Source organism: Trematomus bernacchii, unplaced genomic scaffold (assembly GCF_902827165.1).
Source record: "Trematomus bernacchii unplaced genomic scaffold, fTreBer1.1, whole genome shotgun sequence".
Classification (NCBI taxonomy): Eukaryota; Metazoa; Chordata; class Actinopteri; order Perciformes; family Nototheniidae; genus Trematomus; species Trematomus bernacchii.
The window spans coordinates 560,370-581,172 of NW_022987689.1; the positions used below are offsets into that span (position 1 = coordinate 560,370).

At 38.7% G+C, this 20,803-nt stretch overlaps 4 protein-coding genes across 6 annotated transcripts; 2 read left to right on the plus strand and 2 right to left on the minus strand.

Annotated features, from left to right (window-relative positions):
• Positions 1-234: 234 nt before the first annotated feature.
• Positions 235-2,548, plus strand: LOC117489027 (ATP synthase subunit g, mitochondrial-like). The gene is made up of 3 exons (XM_034138257.1): positions 235-360; positions 826-986; positions 2,355-2,548. Exons 1-3 carry the CDS (start codon positions 243-245, stop codon positions 2,451-2,453), a joined length of 378 nt encoding a protein of 125 aa, XP_033994148.1. The 5' UTR covers positions 235-242; the 3' UTR covers positions 2,454-2,548.
• Positions 2,549-2,564: 16 nt separating this feature from the next.
• ift22 (intraflagellar transport 22 homolog (Chlamydomonas)) lies at positions 2,565-4,733 on the minus strand. Its single transcript, XM_034138256.1, has 5 exons — positions 4,448-4,733; positions 3,699-3,778; positions 3,373-3,459; positions 3,042-3,244; positions 2,565-2,953 (listed from the first exon to the last, which is right to left on the minus strand). The coding sequence occupies exons 1-5, from the start codon at positions 4,484-4,486 to the stop codon at positions 2,805-2,807; spliced, it is 558 nt and encodes a 185-aa protein (XP_033994147.1). The 5' UTR covers positions 4,487-4,733; the 3' UTR covers positions 2,565-2,804.
• A 184-nt stretch (positions 4,734-4,917) lies between these two features.
• Positions 4,918-12,255, plus strand: LOC117488317 (outer dense fiber protein 2-like). The gene is made up of 17 exons (XM_034137145.1): positions 4,918-4,958; positions 5,303-5,477; positions 6,071-6,194; positions 6,307-6,438; positions 6,780-6,854; positions 7,121-7,192; positions 7,289-7,405; positions 7,491-7,676; positions 7,767-7,876; positions 7,959-8,094; positions 8,400-8,510; positions 8,995-9,099; positions 9,584-9,742; positions 10,097-10,197; positions 10,654-10,816; positions 11,159-11,284; positions 11,396-12,255. The coding sequence occupies exons 2-17, from the start codon at positions 5,314-5,316 to the stop codon at positions 11,567-11,569; spliced, it is 2,055 nt and encodes a 684-aa protein (XP_033993036.1). The 5' UTR covers positions 4,918-4,958; positions 5,303-5,313; the 3' UTR covers positions 11,570-12,255.
• A 1,492-nt stretch (positions 12,256-13,747) lies between these two features.
• Positions 13,748-20,244, minus strand: LOC117488829 (CCN family member 1-like). 3 transcript variants are annotated; one of them, XM_034137962.1, is made up of 6 exons: positions 20,180-20,244; positions 19,954-20,083; positions 15,832-16,039; positions 15,386-15,736; positions 14,724-14,929; positions 13,748-14,597 (listed from the first exon to the last, which is right to left on the minus strand). In XM_034137962.1, the coding sequence occupies exons 3-6, from the start codon at positions 15,971-15,973 to the stop codon at positions 14,298-14,300; spliced, it is 999 nt and encodes a 332-aa protein (XP_033993853.1). In that variant the 5' UTR covers positions 15,974-16,039; positions 19,954-20,083; positions 20,180-20,244; the 3' UTR covers positions 13,748-14,297. The 3 variants fall into 3 exon arrangements, with proteins under 3 accessions (XP_033993853.1, XP_033993852.1, XP_033993851.1); XM_034137961.1 differs by having other exon boundaries at positions 19,954-20,238; XM_034137960.1 differs by lacking the exons at positions 19,954-20,083; positions 20,180-20,244 and adding an exon at positions 16,132-16,307.
• Positions 20,245-20,803: the final 559 nt, after the last annotated feature.

Here is a 20,803-nt window from a genome sequence, read left to right on the forward strand (position 1 = left end):
GCAATTAATTGTCTTATAAAATAGTAGGTAGGCTATAATTGCATTGCCTCTGTTTGTGTTCCGGTGTCCTATTGGTAGATTCACAATAAAGAAATCGGCAAAAACCAACAATGCGATTTGTAAAATTAAATGTTTTAGAACCAATTCATTTCAAGCACTTTTACTTAGAAAAAAAATCGCATTTCCCCAGGTTTGCACCTTATCGCATTTTATTTTGAAATCAGCAACCCGGAAGCCTTCTGATGCCACTTTTCTTCTTCCTTCCTACTTCCTTCTTCCTCTGGTGTTTTTGGCACACTCTGGTCAATATGGCTCAGGCAGTACAGAAACTCGTTGCAAAAGTACCAGCTGTAGTCGGTGGTAAGTTAAGTTTACTCTCCCAATTATAAACGGTGTCGGTGGAGTGAACCGTGTAGCAGCAGCAGCAGCTCGGTCACGTTGTCCCAGCTTGTTAGCACACCTTCTGTGTGACCTTTAGTACGCTCAGGTGTCAATGCGAATCCACCTCTGCAGCAGGTTGTCCTAGAAAACCTTTTTTGTTTTTTTGTTATTGTTGCTGTATATAGTTATATATAGAGAAAGGTGAAATGGTTCAGTGACCTTTGACTTTGCTGCTCCTTACATAGCTAATGGTATTTCCTAACACAATGTCCCCGACTTTTAAAACTGCACAACAAGTTGTTTTTAAAATAGTAAAATAGTTCTATATCTTATTTCCCTTTACTGTGTTTATGAATGCACCATTATACACCTTAACATATTCCTTGTGTGCGTTAACCAACTTGGCAATAAACCTGATTCTGAGTGTGTTTGTATCTCTTTCAGGGGTTTTCACCTACTCCAAACCCCGACTGGCTAAATTCTGGTACTATGCCCGGGTGGAGCTCGTCCCCCCGACCCCTGCTGAGATCCCCAAAGCCATCGAGCAGGCATCCGCCATCCTCAAGAGCTACAAGGCAGGACGCCTGGGACAGACCACTGTAAAGGTGAGTCTGTACAAGTGTGACAATTACTTGTGTTGTATTTATATGTGTGTATATTTTGTTTTTAAAATGATAATGTATTTTTTTGTTGGCTTGATTCTAGAAAAGGGTGTACCTGCCTGGATTAATAGCAGTTAATTCTAAAAACTACAGCCTGCATTGATGTGTTGTCCCCTAAACAGTCTATGGTTGTCACCTTTTTTGTTTGTAAGGGAACATAAAGGTATTACGGCCCAGAACAGTTATCTCTGAAGTCATTAAGTGCTGAAACAAAAGGGCCTCAACATTTTTCTTCATTAATAAATAAATCATTTGGTCAATGAAATGTCAGAAAATAGTGAGCACATGTTTTCCCATTTTCTTATTGTCCAAGGTAAGGTCTTTAAATGCTGTGTTTTTCATTCAAACCACTAATATATTCTGTTTTAATATGACGTAAAATGGAGAAATGCATGAACAATTACAAAAATAGTTGCCGATTATTTTTCTGCTAAACGATTTATCTTTGCAGCTTGAGATTTGTCAATTTATCATTCAGTCAAGCAACATACAATTACTAATATCCACTGGGAAAATTAATATGATGCCGAACACTAGCTGAGGTTGGACATTTTACTACTTTCTCTATTTTATATGATAATGAAATGAATATATTTTAGTTTTGGACTGTTGGACAGACAATGAAAGCTGTTTGAATATTCAACCTCAGGCTCTGGAAGTGGCTATTAAACAAATACATATTTCATGACATATTGCCGGAACTTATTTGTTTAGTCACTTAATGCAAAATTGAAGCAACCAGAAGCAAGTTTCCAAAATAAGAACATTGAAAATGCCAGTTTAAATTGACTGCACACTGTAGACACTCAGTTATTTTCCAGAAGGGAGTAAAACTATCTGCATGAGGCTGAAGTTGTTCATGCCAGATACAAACAAAGTTAGCCATTTGGCTCCGATGCCCAGTCATCAGTGTGTTGTATACACCAGTTGTATGGTTGAGTTCATCTACTGAGTAATAGAATTGACTGGAAAATTGTACAAGACAATAGAAGTAAACATTGTGGGCCACATTAGTAAACTACCAGTGTAGGAGGTTTACATGCCATTGCAGTTGGTTCAATGGAAAATGAGTGGACCAACAAGGTATTTGTGTCAGACTGTCAGGGGATGTCAAATGTTATAAACAAGTGCAATGAAATGTGTATTGTGACTGCTGGAATGCATCTGAAGTGATTAATACATTTTGACTCCACAATCTTTCTTTCATGTAACATTGTCAGACCGTGGCAAAATACCATATAACATTTCCTATATCTTGAACTGTCAATAAAGCTATTTACTTGAGTAAAATACATTTGTTTTGTTTTGTAGGATGCCCTAAGGAATGGACTCGTGGCCACTGAGGTGCTGATGTGGTTCTACATTGGAGAGTGCATTGGCAAAGGAGGCATTGTTGGATACGATGTCTAAAGAGTGAACTGCCCTTTCTCCCATTGCACTTCTAATTGTCACATTCTCAACACATTGCACAAAATGTTCAAATAAACAATGTCTAAAGTCAGATATTTGCTGTCTTAAAAAATGTATTGACACATTTATTTACTCACAAAACACAACAAATAAGTCAACAGAATGGACAAAATCAACTAACTGTAGGAAAGTATTTACATGGTGTTGTGGACGATTTCATGCCATTTCCTGACAGCCAAGATATATTATTTAAATTTAAATAATTTAAATTGTTTGTATATCTTACACTTTAACAAAGATTGCAGATTCAACTAAATATTTAATCAAGCTGCATATTTTATGATTTTGCTGCTATGTAATGATGGACATCTCCTCTCGTTCTCGACTCTCCGACATTGTTTTCACAACACTTCCTAAGTATTTGCAGAAAGCTTGCTTCACATCCTCTGGCTCCTCCTCCAGGTTGGAGTGGATAAGCGGCAGTCGGCCTAAATGTGAGGCTGCATTGAAAAGAATGAACATATTAGCACAGGAATAGTAATTACAATAACTCCTACAGCAGCTGTGGCAGGCCTGCAGTGTGAATACCTAAAGGGAGCCGTCCATCTTCCACCGCGCTGCCGGGCTTGTGGTGAGCAATGAGTAAACACTGGCTTTCCTGCAAGCTCTGAGAGGAGATGAACATCGAGTACCACGTCTCTATTTCCTTTAGGTGACTTGGGACATTAGGATTAAAAATGATCACCACACCGCTGGAGTCCTTTATTATTGCAGGCCAGCATGCCTCCAATCTGTGAAGAGAATATATTATAATACATTATTAAAAGCAATTATGAAAAGTAATTTGAAGTATGTGTTGCCAGATGGAATGGGGATATTAAAGCCTTTAGCCATTGAAAGAGTTTGATATTTAACTTACTTAAAATCTCCTGAACAGTCCCAAAGTTCAACATCACATTTGTCATTGTCGTGACTGCCTTCAGCTTGTGATTCAAATTCCAGTATCCTTTGAACAGTTAGAGATACTTGTTAACAGTAACAGCAGAGTACAGCTGCAATATGTTTTCTAACGTCAGAAGATAATTACAGTCAAAGCTAAAAAGATAGGATATACCCTTCATCATCCAACAATGAAGGTAATATATTTTAGACTACATTTATAAAATGACACTCATAATATTCTGTCAGATCATGTTTTCCTTGGGTAATTGGTGTACCACGGTAAAGTTGAGACAGTGTTTGTACCTTACTCCTTGTGTCGGTCTGTATTCACCTCCAACATCTGCTGTGTCTGAGAGAAAATTTGCAAGAACCGTTTTCCCACTCTGAAAAAACAGACACATTAAAAAATTATATTAGCTACAATCAACACAGGTGATACCTAAAACAATAGATGCATTTTGTTTACATGTTACAGTTGCAGGACTCTATCTTGCCATACTAGCCCTTACAATGTATCAGTGACACCTCTGCTTTTTCATACAGTGACAGGTCTGAGAAGGTAACATTTTGAATGTATATTGTTTTGCAGAAAAAGGGTTTCTTAAGTCATTTTAATACCACAGTAGGAAATGCATAGATGTGCCTATAAATACAATTCAAGAATATAAAGAAGTCTTTCAAGAAAATTGAACAGATTAATACAATAGCTCTCATATAAATACAATGAATTTAAAAGAACATTTCCTCTGAAATGTAGTGAAAGTACAAAGTAAGATAATGGAGATGCTGTACAAGAATGATTGCCTTAAAATTGTAACTGAAGTTACAGCCATTACAGACACTACAGATCAGTAATCACTGATTATGATTAACCTTTGCAGACTTCTCAACTAACATAAACAAACGCAGACAAGCTGGGTACATTTACAGCCCATACACAGAGGCTCAGGTCTATGCAAGCATACAATATGTACGCCTATCCATGGAGTTACCTATCCACATTTTACACTACAAATCGGCTACGTTACAGTAGGGAAACATCTTCAACGTACCTCATTGGGACCAATAAAGAGAACTTTTGCTTTAAACATTTCCAGCCGCCGAGCATTAGAGTTAGCTGCACAGCTAACTCCGACTGAACTGAAGAAGCTCTGACAATGCTATATTACGAAACCAACGTAAGTAAAATAACGTTCCGTTTAACTATCAGTATATATCTAATCAGTGTTATGGTTGGTTTTGAGTTTCACGCAACAAAAGGTACAACATGTTAATAATCTTGGTAACTTGATGTTACCAGAAGATGGTTGATATTCCGTTCCGTGGCAATAAACTTCCTTTTCGTTTCTATGGTTTCAACAAGTCTCCTTGCTCATTGGCTATACACTACTTTAATCAAATGTAGTCCCACCCATTTTCCTGTTTGAGAACAAATCAGGAGCAAGCAAAAGAGTCTACGTCATTACGTTGCCTCAGCACTAACCAATCAGAATCAATCCTGTTAGAGGGCTCTTCAGTTTCGAGTAGCGTTGTTAACAACCACAACCGACATAAGGCAAAAGCGTAGGTACTATTTACATTATTAGTGGCTCTATTTCTTAAGAATTTACTAACGTTTCAATATATTATACATGTTGTTAATGTCTGTGGCTCTACTTGGAAGAATTAACACATCGTTGCTGTCGTTAGTATAACGCATAACGTGAAGCTAAGAAGCCACTAACTATGTTGCTATGGAGGAGGCTTAGTCAGCTTGACAACATACTCTCACTGTCCTTCATAATACTTTGCAATCCAGAGAGTAAACAGTATAAATAAGCACATTTTAAATGTTTTGTTTGTGTGAACTAACTTGCTGCCCTCATCTGGATATTCAAAGTAATTTACACAGTGTATTATTCTCTCAGTAGTAAGAGGCATGTCTCCAGAGGATGAACTCCATAGTCCCCCCCTTGGTTTCAGCTCTACCAGGGATGATGGCACTCTGAGCTGTGGAGATCTAGCTATCTCTCGTGAGCTGGGGGGAAGAAGCAAGACATGCAACAGTTCCCACACAAGAACCCCAGAGGCTGACATCAACTGGTGAGGTCCTATGATTGCATGTGATTACATACAGTCCCAATGTGTGAAACAAACCATCCATTCACTAGCAGCCACAGCCTTACTGTTCTGTTTTGATGTGATGATTATGTCACATGTGTACTGCTTTTACACGTGCATGAATAATCAATTTATGAGGCTTATTCAACTCCAGTAAACAGTAAGAAGGTTACTAGTTTGTAACTTGATTTCCCGTGCTCATGTAAACACCATATTCCCAATCTGTTCATAAGCTTGAAAAACCTCATAAATGTGTTATTTTACATGTGAAATTCACTATGAGGATTACCCTAGTTATTATCATATTGTGTACATAGTCATAAATGGATAATCCCAAAAACTGATCATAAACAGGTAATTCATGTCTATGTAAACTCACTCTATTGTTGACTGAATTTGTGAAAACGCTTGTTTATGTCTGTTCAACTTTAAACTACTTGAGTTGTGACAAAACTATTCTGAAATGTGATTGTGTGCTCACCTTCCAAAACATTTCCGTGTCAACTTACATTTAAACTGCCCATCTGTCATCCTTTTGCATCTACTAACAATCATTTTTTCTTTGTTTGGTTTAGTTTTGGAGACTCTGCCGATGGAAAAAGCCCCTTCCTGAAAACACTGATGGACGCAGAAGCAGCTGCTAACTCTGCTGCCATACAACTTGTGTCTTTTAAAGATGCCATGGAAGATGACATTTCCGTATGTTGGTTGCAATTTTGCATATACCAAATCCTGTTCTAACATGGGCCCTCCATGTTGAAAACCCTTACACTGCCCTCTATTCTAATTTATTTTTCTCTTGCACTTTAAGGATTCAAAACAGTCTGCCATTGATAAGCGCAGAATAACAAGGCAAAGAGGACTTTTGCTTGAGAAGTTGGAGAATTTTAGAAGAATAAATAAGTCTGTCCGACAGAAACTGAAACAGCTCCAAGATGCAGAGGTTGGTTACAATATTTGCAACTTGTCTTTTGCCCTGGGTAGTTATGTCATTGGTTTTATATGTGAAGTTCTAGTTTTTATAAATTAGCTTTAAAGGTCCCATGTCATGCTTTCCCGGTTATTACCCGTCCCCTTGTGTGTTATGAAGGTTTTTATGCATGTAAACAGTCTGCAAAGTCACAAACCCTCAAAGTACACCCTGTAGCGAGTAAAACTCTAACACAGAAAATACCTGTCTATGCTGCCCCTTTAAATTAACAACTTGAACACACATTTCTTAGAAAAATGTCAAAATGTGTTTTTCATTTTCCTAATATTTATATTTTGTGTCTTTACATTCAGGCTTATCGAATTGATGCGGACAAAAAAACTGACATCCTGTTGAAGAGGATCACACAGGCTGAGAGTGAAAATGAGGTGATACATGTTTTTTGTTCGTTTTTTAAAGGTCTGTAAGTTCACATTATTTACAATTTGTTTAGTTAATTTACCTTTTTATTTATTTTTCAAAAGAACCGATAAGAGTACCGTTAAAGGACCGGATCGATAAAAGTAGTAGTACCCTTAAAACCTTAACGATACCCATCCCAACTAATATAGCATAATAACTCTCAAAGTGGGGAAATTCCTGTCTCAAATCATTTGCTTAATGATGTCATTTTTCGCCCATTTTTCTCCCAAAGCATTTAAAAAGACACTTGAGTGAGACAGAAAGAAAAATAGAAGACATGATGAATCTGCGGCGAGAAGACCAGGTAAACAGATTTTTTCAGACGTGGTTGCAGACTCTAAAAATGCAAAGGAGGCAGAATTCATGAATTGTAAAAGACTGTTTATACTGGCCTTCACAGGAGAACATAAAGAGTGCAGTTCAAGTGAACAAGTCTGTGGAGGCGACTCGGGCTCACCTGCAGGGGCAGCTGCGCAACAAGGAAGCTGAGAACAACCGTCTGACTGTGCAGCTCCGGGTACACACCCTCACTGCTCTCAGGTTTAACATAATAAAAGGTAAAATATTGTAGCCTTTCCTTATGAGCATGCTGTCTTTTCCAGACTGTGGAGAGAACCATGACCGAGCAAAAGATGGAGATTGATGATCTGAAAGCTTCCATCCCATCTTTGAGTGAGAAGGTAGCAAAGGACAAAGACTCTCTAAAGAAAGCCTGCCGGGCACAGAAGCAGAGAGCTGAAAGATTTGAAGCCGCTATTGAGAAATGCTATACACAGATGCGTGAAAAGGTACAAAAATCAAAACTAAAATAGTATTTTCTATACATTGTCACCGTTTATAATCTTGCTTTGACTTTCTTTTTCTCGTTTGGCATACAGGATGCTCAGATAGCCAAGGCCCGTTTAGAAAGAGACTCCAGGAGACAGCAGAAAGAGCAGGAGTCAGATGAGAGAGACAAACTTGTAGTTCAAATAGAGGTGTTGAAAAGGTCAGTCTCTTTTATAGTGTAAATCAATACACACATCCACACATTTAAATAATGGATTAATAATGTATACTTTCAAAAAAAGCCAAGTTAAGGACATGACAGCAAGGCTGCGGATGGACAAGGAGGAGCTCACTGCAGCGAATGAAACTGTGATGCAACGTGTTGAAAAACTCAGCGCTGAAAACGGAGACCTACACATCAATAATACAACACTCAAGGTACACGTTTCAAAACAGCTAGCAATTGAGAATCATTACTAAAAGACTGTTTATACTGGTGTTCACTTTGAAGGCACTTTGAATTGCCTTGTGTTGAAAGGTGCTATATAAATAAACTTGCCTTGCCTTAAAGTTATATTTCCTGCAATCAGACTTTTAGTCATCTGCGGGAAGCTATCAATCTGTCACATTTGTCTATTTTGTCTGTCCTCTGTGCACAATTGTGAAACTTTGAAAACCTTCATTCATTGTTTTTATTTTATGTTTTTGTCCATCAACCTAATGTAATGTTGATGTAACTGCAGGTCTCTGTTGCTAAGATGGAGCAGCAGCTGGCTGAGTGTGAGTCCGCCTTGATAGAGGAGAAGGTTTTGTCTCAGGAGAGCAAACATCAAGCCGCACAGTGCCAATCTCAGGTGACATCAACTCATCCATTTTAGAGTTTAGTTTTAAGCTCCAACCGGGAAGATTAAAATTCCCTCAGCAGAGTTTTGCTCTTTAAATACATTTAAAAAAAGATAATGAGTTCAAACACTCCATTTGCAGCAAACATTGTCCTACTTAAATCCACATTGCAAGTGTTTTTAGCTATATATTTCTGTAGATTATGAATGCTGGGGAAACATCATTACACATCTGACCAGGGAACACACAGGGGGGAAACTAACAATTCTAAAGACTGCAAGTTGCTTCCAATCACTTGACCTTTTCTTCTTTCCAAACACAGTTTTCCATTTGTGTTAATTTACAAGAAAGACGTCATACCGACGTCTTAGTCATTAATGTGGTCTGTTGATATACCTGAATGAGTGATTCATCAATAAAATACTAGTTTTCAGTTATTAGTTGAAAAGAGGCCGACAGGTTTGTTCACACCGCTCTCTGCTCTGTTTGTTCTAGGTCTCAGAGCTCCAAGCAGAGTTAGATGAACTGAGGATACAATATGCAAACCTCATAAGAGATACAGAGAAGACACAAGATGGAAAAGATACAGAAGTAAAGAAGGTAAACTCCCGTCTCTCCATATACATTTATATATGACGATTAGAATGTTTTTATGTGCACAAAACCTTAATAAATACCAGTATGTTTATCCAACAATATGTATCATATTTATGAAGACTAATAATTTTTCCTTTTGTTAAAACATTAAAAAAAACATTAACACATTAACACAAAACATTAACACATTTTAACAACGCTTTGTTTGTATATTCAGCCCTGTAGCACTTTCTCCTCTCCTCTTGAATGGCTGTAGCAGGCTGTTAAATGTTTATTTTGTTGTGTAACATTTGTTGCCCCTGGACATTCTAACTACTAAACTTTCTCCAGTAATGTTGCGCTTCAAAGCACTTCAACTAACAACTGCGCGAGCTCAGTCAAAAGATAAATCTCAGCTAATTCTGCTTATGCTTTAAGTGCGACCGCCTACAAGGTTTGTTGAATTACTAGGCTAATGTTTTGTGTGTTCCCCACACTCCCTCTGGAGGTGAGGCAGGAGCTGCAGGGGCGCGTGGACAAACTGGAGCGTTACCCTGAGTTACTGAGCGCAGCCGAGCAGAGTCTCTTCGAGTGCCAGGAGAACCTGCGGCGCTCGGAGAGGAAGTGCTCAGAACAGTCAGAGTCCGTTAGACAACTGCAGGTTAAGGTGTGCAACGTGAGCTGTGGTGGTCAGAATGTATACATCCATACATCTGATTAGTGTACGGTAGAGCAACCCCATGATGCATCCTGTTCTCTGGTCCTGCTGTGCGTTTGGTTTTTGTGTTTTAATACCCTCTGGTTGCAATCATCCCTACCTACGTATCAATTTGTGAGTGCTTTGTGCTGTGTGAGTCCTTCTAAATCCCCTACATGTTTCTATGTATCAGCAATGATGGATTGGTGTCACATTCACATTCAGTGTTTGAAAGGTTGCCTCTTGTGCAGTTTTGCATGTTATCTCAAACCCTCTTTTCTGCTCCAGTCAAGTGAATCTGAACTCTATATTTTGCTTTTACAGATGGAGAGTCAGACAAAATTACTGACATCCTCTGTTGAGATGAAGGAGTCCATTGTTGATGCCAATTCACAACTGCAAGAGACGGTGAATTCCCTCCAAAAGTAAGACATCCTCTTGTGTAAATAAAAAATAGGAGTATCACAATATACAGTTTTTGTCGATAACAGTGATTTTTTTCTTTTTTAATATGGAATTGATATTGTGTTTAAAATACATGTATACGTTTATATTGTTCAATAAATTAACATATTTTAAATCATATTCTTTACTGTTGTTTTTTACACTAGTACAGTTATAGTTACAGACTCTCTCCACCAGCCTACAACAGTATACTGTAATTCATTTGGCAAAAACGTCCAAAATGCACATTAAACAAAGATGAATTTGACGGATCATAACATTTGTATTTACATTTTCTATTTTCTAGAAATATCGGGATAATATTGTCATCGTGGGTTCATTTGGCCGCAGTAATCGATATTGGGAAAGCCTCATTTCAAATGTTCGTGTCTCATTAGTAGAGATTGAGGAAAGTAAATGATTGAATGTGTTTGCAGGAAGATGGACACGCTGCAGCAGGAGAACCTGGAGCTGGTGAGGAGGCTGGCAGCTCAGGAGGAGGGTCTGAGCTACAGCAGCCGGCAGCTGGACCAGCGCTCCTCAGAGAGCCAGGCCATCAGCCGGCAGCTGGAGAACGCTCTGTTAGACGTCAGGCTGCAGGTACAACAGCTGAGGAAGATCGACAACACAAAAATCACAGAAGAAAAAAATAGCATTTAGTGGTTGTCCTATTAAGTGTCTTACTTTTTCCCCCTGATGTTCCATTTTGAATGTTTAACCACACAAGCAGTTTAAAGCTTCAAAATGATTATTTTATAGTAAACTATTTATTGGCATCTACGTTATTTTACTGATATGATACAGCACACTAGAGCCTGTATATCTAGTTCCTGAATTGTCTATATTTTCTGTGCTTGCTGCTATATATAACAATCAGTTTGACATAACTGTAACCTGGCACAGAGACAGTGATGATAATCTAAATGTTTTTCACTTGTCCAGGTCAATAAGGTAAAAGACCAGGCTGTCTCCAGAGAAGAGACACTTCAGGCCAAAATCCTGGAGCTGGAATCCGAGAAGAGCAGAAGAGATAACGAGCTGAGGAATATACGCCAGAGCAAGCTCACTGTGAGTGCTCTTTCGGAGCACTCACGCTCATATAATACTGAATTCTGACTTGATGCAACCTCTGATGGGTTTTTGTCGAGTGACTATGAGTGTCTGTTTCTTTATCTTCAGGCAGAGAAACGGTTTGAGGTTCGTCTGAAGGACCTGCAGCTCAGCCTGGACCAATCAGAGAGCCACAAGCAGAGCATTCAGAACTACGTGGATTTTCTCAAAAACTCGTACCAGACCATGTTTGATGAGGGACTGCAATCATCATGTTTTGAGTCAGCATATTTTCTAAAATGATTAAGGATTTATTTGCTTGCATTTATCATTTTTATTTATTTAATTTGTGTACTATAATATTTATACATTCTTTTTTGAAAAATGTGATTGAAGGCAATACTTTTTTAAATATTTACTTCTACAATTAGCTGACAATCTTGAACAATTTCCTTCCAGAAATCAGGGACAGTTCTTGTTGCGTGGGGACTGAGAGTTTCTGTATCAGCTTTTATGAATATGAACTCATGGTGCTTCTGTATCCTATTCCCATTGGACGAGTCAGTTCCAAAAAATGTTGCGTGGATATTATTGACAGATTTATTTAGAGTTACTCAAAGTAGCCACAGATGTTTAAAGAGTTGTGAGTTGGTAACAGACATGTGCTGCTTTTCTGTGTTTATGATTTTAAATGAATCATGGGGTTTTGGACTGTTGGACTAATAAAACAAGCAATATTAAGATGTGAGGTAGGGCTTGGAGTAACTAAAAGCCACAATTGCTTCACAATTTCTGATATTTATAGACTGAAATAATGAATCCAAAATAAAAGCTGTATTCCAGTAATGGGCCACAAGGTGGGGGTGTTTTGTTGAACAATCTTTTCACTTCTGTCAAGTGTCTCATTTTACCCACAATGCACTGTGCATTAGTCTTACCTTGGTCACTTTTTAATTGGTATATTCAACATAAAATGTTCTTGGACAATGGCAAGACGAGGTCTATCTTTGTGTAAATGGTTACAGACCAATCTTGTTTTTTACATCTCACTCTATAAGCAACTGTTAACCAAAACTAGTATTAACATTTGAAAACTAAATGTAATGTTGAATATAGCCCTGCCAAATTCATGTGTGGTAGAATACACCTTGTTTTCATGACATATTCCACAGCTTTGACTCATGCCTGGACATTTGGAGCCCTGGCTGAATGCTTATTTATCTTTCTGATGCTGCACAAAACAGTCATTATAGAACATAATTATGTGGTGCGTATTGACTTCCTTTATGTGCTGATTGTCAGCTGGACTGAGATGAATAATGCAGAAAATCAATAGTTACGCTGTTAGTTGTGATGATCGTGCCTTCGGGCCTGTACATATAATTACTAAGAAACATGCAACACTGGGATGTTTCCAAACCGCTTGGTTGCTGCTTTGCTCTCCTGCCTTTGTGATGGTAGTTTTCATATAAATGAGGCGCAGAAGCACCCATGAGGTCTCTTCAGGAGCAGGATTTACTTGCTTCCAAAGACTGTGTTTGTCTTATATTGTACTTCATCTTCTTGCTCTGCTGGTATTGCTTTTGGCCCCGTACTGTATCTGTAGTAATCTGAGAGAGGCTCTGATGTGTTCTTGCAGTGAGCAGTTCTCCTCTCATTTCTCAAATACAAAGCTCTATTGTTGAGTTCTCCGTCAGGGGATCAAACCACTTCATCTCTGTGTGCGTCAGTTCTCGTTTTATCCTCTTATTCCCGCTCTCTGTCTTTAGTCTTGCCGCTTTACAAAGTTGCATTGATCGCACTTTGGGAATTTGATATCCCCTTATTGTTTGATGGAAAAAAAGTCTTACACATGGCTGTTTGGAATCATGATTCAGCACCATGACGGACACACCCTGAGCTTATGTGCTTATTAGACTCAAATGATGTGCTTATTAGACTCAAATTAGACCCTGTTCTTCTTCTTTTTAGCTGGGCCAATTATCAAAAACAAACAGGCCTTACTGTTGCATATAACAGTTTTCTTTGTTGGATGGAGAATTCACATTCAACATCCCTCTTTATATAAAATGAAGCAACGTAAGATACATTTTTGTTTTCATCATTCTAATCATGAAAGACATCAATATTAACAGCGACACATTTTACAATTCAGCATGATATGTGAAGATGTTCCTCCGTTCTGCATGTGCAATATAAATAGTTTAGATTATTCTCTATAACTTTTTCTTAAAACAATATCCTGCAGCTTGTGCTCAGCATCTGTCCGACATCAGGGAACCACTCTGAAGTTCACATTACACTCATTCCTTTATCTTTTCAGTAGCATGTGGGTCAGCCAGATGCAGCTGAAACAGTAGAACTCATTTCCTATTTTCTTACAACAGACCCCTGAGAATGTCTTTTCAGATGATTGTATGCACCAAATGATTTTCTTTCCCCCCCAAAAAAAGATTACATTTGAATACTGCAGTGTTTTATTTGTAAAAATATAAAAATGTACAATGACAACATTCTAGTTAATTGGTCAAACCTGCATAAAGTACAGTTTATTCCAGCCTTCAGCGATATTTAACCCTTTACATAGGCAAGTGAGCGTAGAAAATGCCCCAAAAATGGAATCAAACCATATCCCATGATATGATATAACAATACATTAAGCAGTATGAGATGTATGCAACATTAACCCTTATAAATAAAATGGACAAGCACAGTAAATCAACAGAAACATGGTGACTATGTGTAATGACTTTGATTTAGTAGCTGCCTTTATGTCATTTCAATGTTGTAACATGTCTTGTCAAGGTTGGATAAAACATGTACAGTCTGTGTATAAAATAAAAGTCAATAACATTTTATTTACATTTAACAGTAAGATTTATTTTACAAAACGGCTTCAAAAAAGAAGCAAACCACAAGGCTCCATTGTCATGAAGCAAAATCTGAAAAAATACTGATAAAAAATGTCTCCTCTTCAACCACAAAGTGCAAATGTTTCTACTGTCCAACACTTTTCTTTCACACTTAACTCTTACATGTTCACTTTGTGGATATCATTATACAGTCTGTAGCGAGGTGTCTTTCCTTTGCTGCCGGAGCAGTTCAGGTCACACTTGCAGGACTCGATCTTCATCACCATCTTGCTGGTGATCTCCTTGTTTCTGCATCTGAAGAGGACGGATATGGTCTGGGTCCGGTCCGGCCTGCAGCACCGGCCGTCTGAGCAGAACCCACAGAACCTCGGCTGGAACTTCTTCAGACTACGGCAGCCTGTGTGGGACAGTCTAACCGGACGGCTGGCCTTCTCTATGTGATTACACTTCTGGTCTTTCTGTTGGAGGAAATCAAAAGCATTTGAAAATGTAATTTACATTTAAGATCTCATTCAACAAGTCATGCTAAGAGTACAAAGTGACATAAAATTGAATCATTCTTAAAATTAGGAAAATGAATGTACCTTTGATCCTGTAAAGGTCATTTGGTTGCATGGGCGGACTTCACAGATCCGAGTCTCTTTCACCACTCGACACTCTGAGTTGTTGTTGGTCATCCTGCTGGACTCTCCAGTGCCGCAGGATTTGGAGCAGGGAGACCAAGTTGAGGTCTGAGACACACATTTGACTCTTCTGGATAACATGTGGCCCATTGGGAGGCTCTCAAAACCTGCAAAGAGGAAAAAAGTCAGATTAAAGAAGAGTTTAAAGGCAGAAATCTCATGCACATACAAGTAAATGTGAGGAAAGGCTTTGTTTATATCATAAATCTTTTTGATAGTACTTGCTAAACTGTAGACATAACAACAAAAAATGTAAGGTTACAAACTAAGGCCTATTTTTACAGGTTCTTTTAACAAAGATTTTGAACTGCACAGTAAAAGCACATACAAACTGTAAAGGCATTGTAAATAATCCATGTAAATGTAACTAAACTACAGAAAATCATTATAATATATGTTATTTCAATGTCTTTTTTCATCATCTTCTGGTTGCCCCTTAGTTTGAGAATTTTGCACTTTGCTTATTATTGTCATGTGCAATTGTTTAATAAAAAGAAAATCTCCTGCACAAACATTTCCTTTAGCATCGCCACTATAGAAGGATATTGTGTAAAGCTGCTCACCAGGTAAAGAATTAGATTCTCCTTTCCACACAGGAGCCAGCTCATTCTTCCTGTTAAGGTCGTCCTCAAACCGTCTGTCTTTGCTGTGCTTTTTACTGTGTTTGTTCCCAAAACCGCTCTCTGTCTTTGCCTCCCCGTGGCAGGCGAGTTGTTCACAGCACCGACCCTGAACCTTCACCCTCTGGAGCTTGGCACAGCCCAGTTTGGGCAGCGTGAGCTGGTGAGGGCAGAGTGAGACACATCCAACTGCTCCGTCCATGCAAGTGCACTGGTGTTTGCAGTTTGGACGGAATATTTCCCCGTTCTGGTAAATCTTGTTGTTGTACTCGCATGTTCTTCCATCTGATTTGGCTAGAAACAGATAGGGTTTAAAATAAGAACAGTAAAAAGACACAGTGGGTGAATTCACAAAAAGAAAAGAAAAGAAAAGGAAATCATTAAAGTACCTCGACAGATGCCCTTAGCAGAGCCATATCCTGCTCCAAAGTTGCACTCCAGTCCCTTGGTGTGGTCACATGGCTGTGACTTGCTGCAGTCTTCAAAGAGCTGACGTGCACAGACTTTACAGCATCCACAGCCATCCAGCATGACTCCTGATGCACATCTGGGGGAGTCAGCAGGACACCGGCAGTCCTTCGGGCACAAGGCTGACACCTGAGAGGAAACATTTCTGATTAAAACTTTGCTCCAAATCTGGTCCTCTTTTAACAGCTAAGATTATGAATGAAAAGTAATTATTTCCTCACCAGTTTGACGCAGAGGATCACAATAACAAAGTATTTCAACATCTTCAGAAGAGGAACGTAACTTTCCTGAGTAAAGAAATCTGTCTATAAAACACCAGACCTGGCAGTGAGTGTTTGCTCTCCTTCTTTTCAAGTCCACATCTCCTTTTATACCCTCGGAGCAGATCTGACGTGTGCACGGGCTGAAGAGGTGTCCAGAAACTATGAGAGGAATGCTTCCCCATGAGTCCTCCCATATGACCCCCCCCCCCCCCTCCTCTCTCCTCCTCTCGGTGAGCCAAGAACCACCCAGTGTATCCTCCATTATTTCAGGGCTTCCTCTCCAAAGTAACCATGTTATTATCATTTCTTTATATCTGTTCTGTAATCATGAAGTTACTCTTCTGCCATGAGGTAAACCAGTTCCTGAAATCATTATTTCTATGTGACAAAACACTATAAATACAAGTGGCCTTCTACTTTTTCTGAATTGGAAATGGATAATTATTTCAAGCAATGCATCACATTGTTTTCTGCTATGCACTTAACTCAAAATACAATTTAACTGGACATTGTATGTGTACTTATTTTAAATATGTGGTATGTTAAAGTTATCTAATTCTGTTTTTGTTTTTTTAAATTGTGTTTATTGATGTATCGCTGGTTTTGTTCGAACCTTTCTGTCAGGTATGAGACTGTACTTGCGTAAATAAAGCATAAAGAAAGGAACAAAGTGTACTGGTGTCATATGGTTAAGCAAAGGACAAAAAGAATACTTTCCCAGAAATATCAGCCTCGTGCATGCAAAGCCCCACAAGGGATTCAACATCGGGGCACCACAAGTTTGGACATAAATATTGAAGGAAAGCTACATATTTCTATGACCAACTGGATTTCTATCTTGGTGGGAGCAAGTGTTTAGACTGCTGCACGTTGTCTGTGATCGGTGTTTGTATTCTCTAACCTCACAACTAGTGTTAAGAGTCACAGATGAAATTCTTGTCAGTCACCAATAAGGGCGTGGATGGATTAGAGTTTGTCTGGCTTAAATATTTAAAAAAGAAAAAAAAGGAGACAAGAGCCTCGTGGAATGTTTAAACCCGTAGGAATCCTTTGTTCTCTGAATGAGAAACACACTAAAAAAAGGAGAAGAAAGAAAGAAGAAATGCCTGAAGCAACATTCCAGTCAGGATGAACTTTAAAGACTTCTTTGAAATAGCTGCCAGGATAAAAAGCATCCTCTTCTATCCACATCAAAGAACAATGCAAGTTATCAGGGAAGAGTGCCCTTCCTTTCATTATAACCTGTGGGAACAAGACACTGTCAGACGGGCACAGATTCCCCTCTTATCTAACAGAGGTTACAAGGGCCAGTTTGAATCAGCGCCAATGCAGCAGATGAAGCGCGAAAAAGGACCAGCTTGGCGCATTCACAGACGCTTGAAAACTGTTGTATTTGAGGGTGGAAACTTTTAAGCTGTAATATAAATAATTTGCAGAACCATGTTAGGTAAGATGAACATATCGGACATATAAATGCAGCTGGAGGAGTTCTGACTCAACCTGTCAAACATCCATGTCCCAATCCCACAGAGCAGCATGTGGATGAGTCTGAAATGTTATAAAACTAAAATGACTCCCAAGGACAAGTCAGAGATCAGGGTGAGTTGGCAAAGACTTGGTGCCATGCTCAGGGCAATGTATGCAAGGCAAGTTTTTTTTAGCTGCTGCCAGACAAACTAAAAGTTTAAGGCATAAATTGACATTTTGGGAAATTAAATATTTTTTGTCTTTTTTTAGCCACCCATATTAAGTCAACACGAAAAATGTATGTGTGTGTGCCGCTGTTATATCAACCACAACTTTGTTTTTGCATTAGGCTAGGCTACATCTTTAAGAGGAAGTGGTGGAGATATTTTAGATTTTGAGTCACACTGGCAGTTTCCCCTTTTTTCTAGTCTTTATGCTTAGCTAGCTAATCTCCTCCGGCCATCTAAAGCTTTTACATAAGCATGTTTCCTAAAATCCTAAACTATTCCCTCAAACAGTCTTAATAATAAGTCCATATTAGGAGCATTTTCTTTCATCTCGATGCCAATTTCCTGTGTTAATCCATTGTAACCGTAATGCCGGATTCAGCTGTTTTATAAGAAATGTTATGAAACCCATCCTCGAGATTATCCTGATTATCCTGTCTGCAAGACTTTTATCTTCTTCACCCACTTATTTCTTGTGATAGTTGATACTGCAGCATCCTACTCAAATGAAATCACTTCATAGTGAAGTTCTTTATTTAGTTATTTTATCTCTAGACCCTTTTTAAAGATGACCTTTAAGGGAAAGGTGGGTGGGCAGATACGGGACGGCATGGAGAACAGAAAAAAGTGTAATTTCATGCTTAAATGCAAGAAAGAGAAAAACAGACAAAATGTGGGATTCATATTCTGTGTGGCAAAAACATTGGCAACAGAGAGCGGAAAGGCAGTAATACATGTCCAGTGCTACTCAGTGTAAAACCACAATTGGACTGAGACAAGTTTATTTTGGCCATGCTGTGAGAGCGGTCATTCACCGTGCGACAGACGGAAATGTCTGCGAGGGTTTGCAGATATGATTGCAAATTCTGTTCATTACGTCATTTCATAAATGGCTTTCCCTTTCTTTGTTTCTCATTCACAGATGCCCCTCACAAGTCTGTACACTGGGTACGTCTGAATCTCTAACAGCTGGTTCACCATTATTTCCAGGCTAACCCTCTGCTGTTTAACAGGAACGATATGACAAAGCTTTTCCGGGAAAAGTGGGCATGCATTGTCAGTATCTGTGGATGCATTGTTTCCATTCAACTTTTTTTGGCAGAAATAGGCTTAATCAAATACAGTTTGACCTTTTAACACCTGACATTTAAAGGGCATCTTTCTGCTGTAATTCTCCTCCAGACATTGTTGGGATAGAACAGCAGCCACATTATAATGGGAGCCTGTATTTGTCCTGTATTTTAAATCCTTATTGCCACACAGAAATACCTTCGGGCATGCAACAGAAAGTCCTCCCCTGATGTACAGTTAGCACAGCTTTCTGTTTGGTGTTTTCTAGCAACACAGTACATTTGATTGCAGGACATGACAAAACAAGCCTGACAACAATCTCCTCAGGGAGCAACCGTCCTCAAACCGTTTGTGGCATAGTGTGATTAGAGGGGGGTGAAAATCTTGTTTTGCAATTTTGCAATTTATTTCATGCCTAATTGGCTGTTATTTTGGTGCTTCTCATGCACTCCCGTTCACTTTACAGTATGCTTTGATTGACGCCTTCCCTACCTATCCCCTATGACAGTTTACAGTTGCTTCTTATTGTTAAACTGTATCTATCTTACTAGCATTTCATGTCCTCTTATGCCATGATCTTCCAACTTTGGTTGCAAGAAGAAAGTAATAAAAGTCTATAAAAAATACATTTAATGATGCAGAACTGGATGACAGCTGTAATAAATGACATGATGGTAAGTGACCTGCATTTACATATGTACAAGTTTGAGGTAGTTGCAGTTACTGTTTTACTTTGTAGATTCAGATTTTGGAAACAAAACATATGATCAGTTGTATTACATGATGCAGTTCTTTTAAATAAATGACCTGACATTGGAAGTTAAAATGGGCTATGCTAAAACGCTCAATAAAGCATCAGAAATTATAATCCAATAATATAATTGAGTTCATAATAATAATACACATTCAAATAATTATAAACACTCTTCAACAAGTAAATGAAGGTGGATAAAATAATGAATGCATGACTTCTTGTAACAGTATTTAACAATGTGTTATTTTCTTAAATACTCACACAGGTGTTTCCACTTAATCAGGCTGATTACACATCCACTTGGACCAACTGCAGTGTATGCTGGGAATCACGAAAGGTCACTGAACGCATCACAGCACCAATAGAAACACAAAAAGTGTAAATGATCCTGCTTTAACAAGGAGAGGGGGGGAGTTGTTAGGGTCAAGCTGTACATGCCAACACAGTTTTATAAAGAGTCTATTAGGGCAAAAATAAATGAAAACACCTGTGCTAGTGTGCCTGTGTGCAGGACCTTTAAGTGGTTACTTCTTTCACCACTGCATACAAAAGTACAGTTGCCAGGCTGAGACTGGTGGCTAGAAGAGATGATTTTACGGTGTATATTAACAAAGCAAATACAGCTTTAATAACTATGTAAACTAAAATAAATCATTAATGGAACATATATGGCAACTATTTCATATGTATTTCGGCAACTTCTCCAAAGTACCTGTAGTCGACAAATAGCATTAAATGGGAATATTTAAGCTTTGTACTGTTGGTTGGACAAAATAAACATTGTTGCTGTGGTCCTGGATCCTGAGTCCTGGATCCTGAGTCCTGCATCCTGAGTCCTGGATTTCGAGTCGTGGCTGAACCGGTCTCTGTGGTCCTGCCTGACTCTCATCATACTACTTCCCTGATGGCTCCCACAGGATTGTTGACATCCTTGTGGATTCATCTTCTTATTATAGACACATGCATTTCCAAACATTTGGTCTACCTATGTTGTAAATGTATTATCTTTTCAATTTACACACGGCATCTATTGCACGTCTGTCCGTCCTGGGAGAGGGATCCCTCCTCTGATGCTCTCCCTGAGGTTTCTCCCATTTTCCCCATTAAACTG

Coding starts and splice junctions, on each gene's coding strand:
- LOC117489027 (XM_034138257.1), top strand. CDS start 243: ATGCCACTTTTCTTCTTCCTTCCTACTTCCTTCTTCCTCTGGTGTTTT. Junction 361..825: donor AGTACCAGCTGTAGTCGGTG/GTAAGTTAAGTT, acceptor TATCTCTTTCAG/GGGTTTTCACCTACTCCAAA. Junction 987..2,354: donor TGGGACAGACCACTGTAAAG/GTGAGTCTGTAC, acceptor TTTGTTTTGTAG/GATGCCCTAAGGAATGGACT.
- ift22 (XM_034138256.1), bottom strand. CDS start 4,486: ATGTTTAAAGCAAAAGTTCTCTTTATTGGTCCCAATGAG. Junction 3,779..4,447: donor TCTTTATTGGTCCCAATGAG/GTACGTTGAAGA, acceptor CTGTTTTTTCAG/AGTGGGAAAACGGTTCTTGC. Junction 3,245..3,372: donor GACTGTTCAGGAGATTTTAA/GTAAGTTAAATA, acceptor TTCTCTTCACAG/ATTGGAGGCATGCTGGCCTG.
- LOC117488317 (XM_034137145.1), top strand. CDS start 5,314: ATGTCTCCAGAGGATGAACTCCATAGTCCCCCCCTTGGTTTCAGCTCT. Junction 8,511..8,994: donor CCGCACAGTGCCAATCTCAG/GTGACATCAACT, acceptor TGTTTGTTCTAG/GTCTCAGAGCTCCAAGCAGA. Junction 9,100..9,583: donor AAGATACAGAAGTAAAGAAG/GTAAACTCCCGT, acceptor CTCCCTCTGGAG/GTGAGGCAGGAGCTGCAGGG.
- LOC117488829 (XM_034137960.1), bottom strand. CDS start 16,173: ATGTTGAAATACTTTGTTATTGTGATCCTCTGCGTCAAACTG. Junction 14,930..15,385: donor AGAATCTAATTCTTTACCTG/GTGAGCAGCTTT, acceptor TCCTCTTTGCAG/GTTTTGAGAGCCTCCCAATG. Junction 14,598..14,723: donor TGACCTTTACAGGATCAAAG/GTACATTCATTT, acceptor TTCCTCCAACAG/AAAGACCAGAAGTGTAATCA.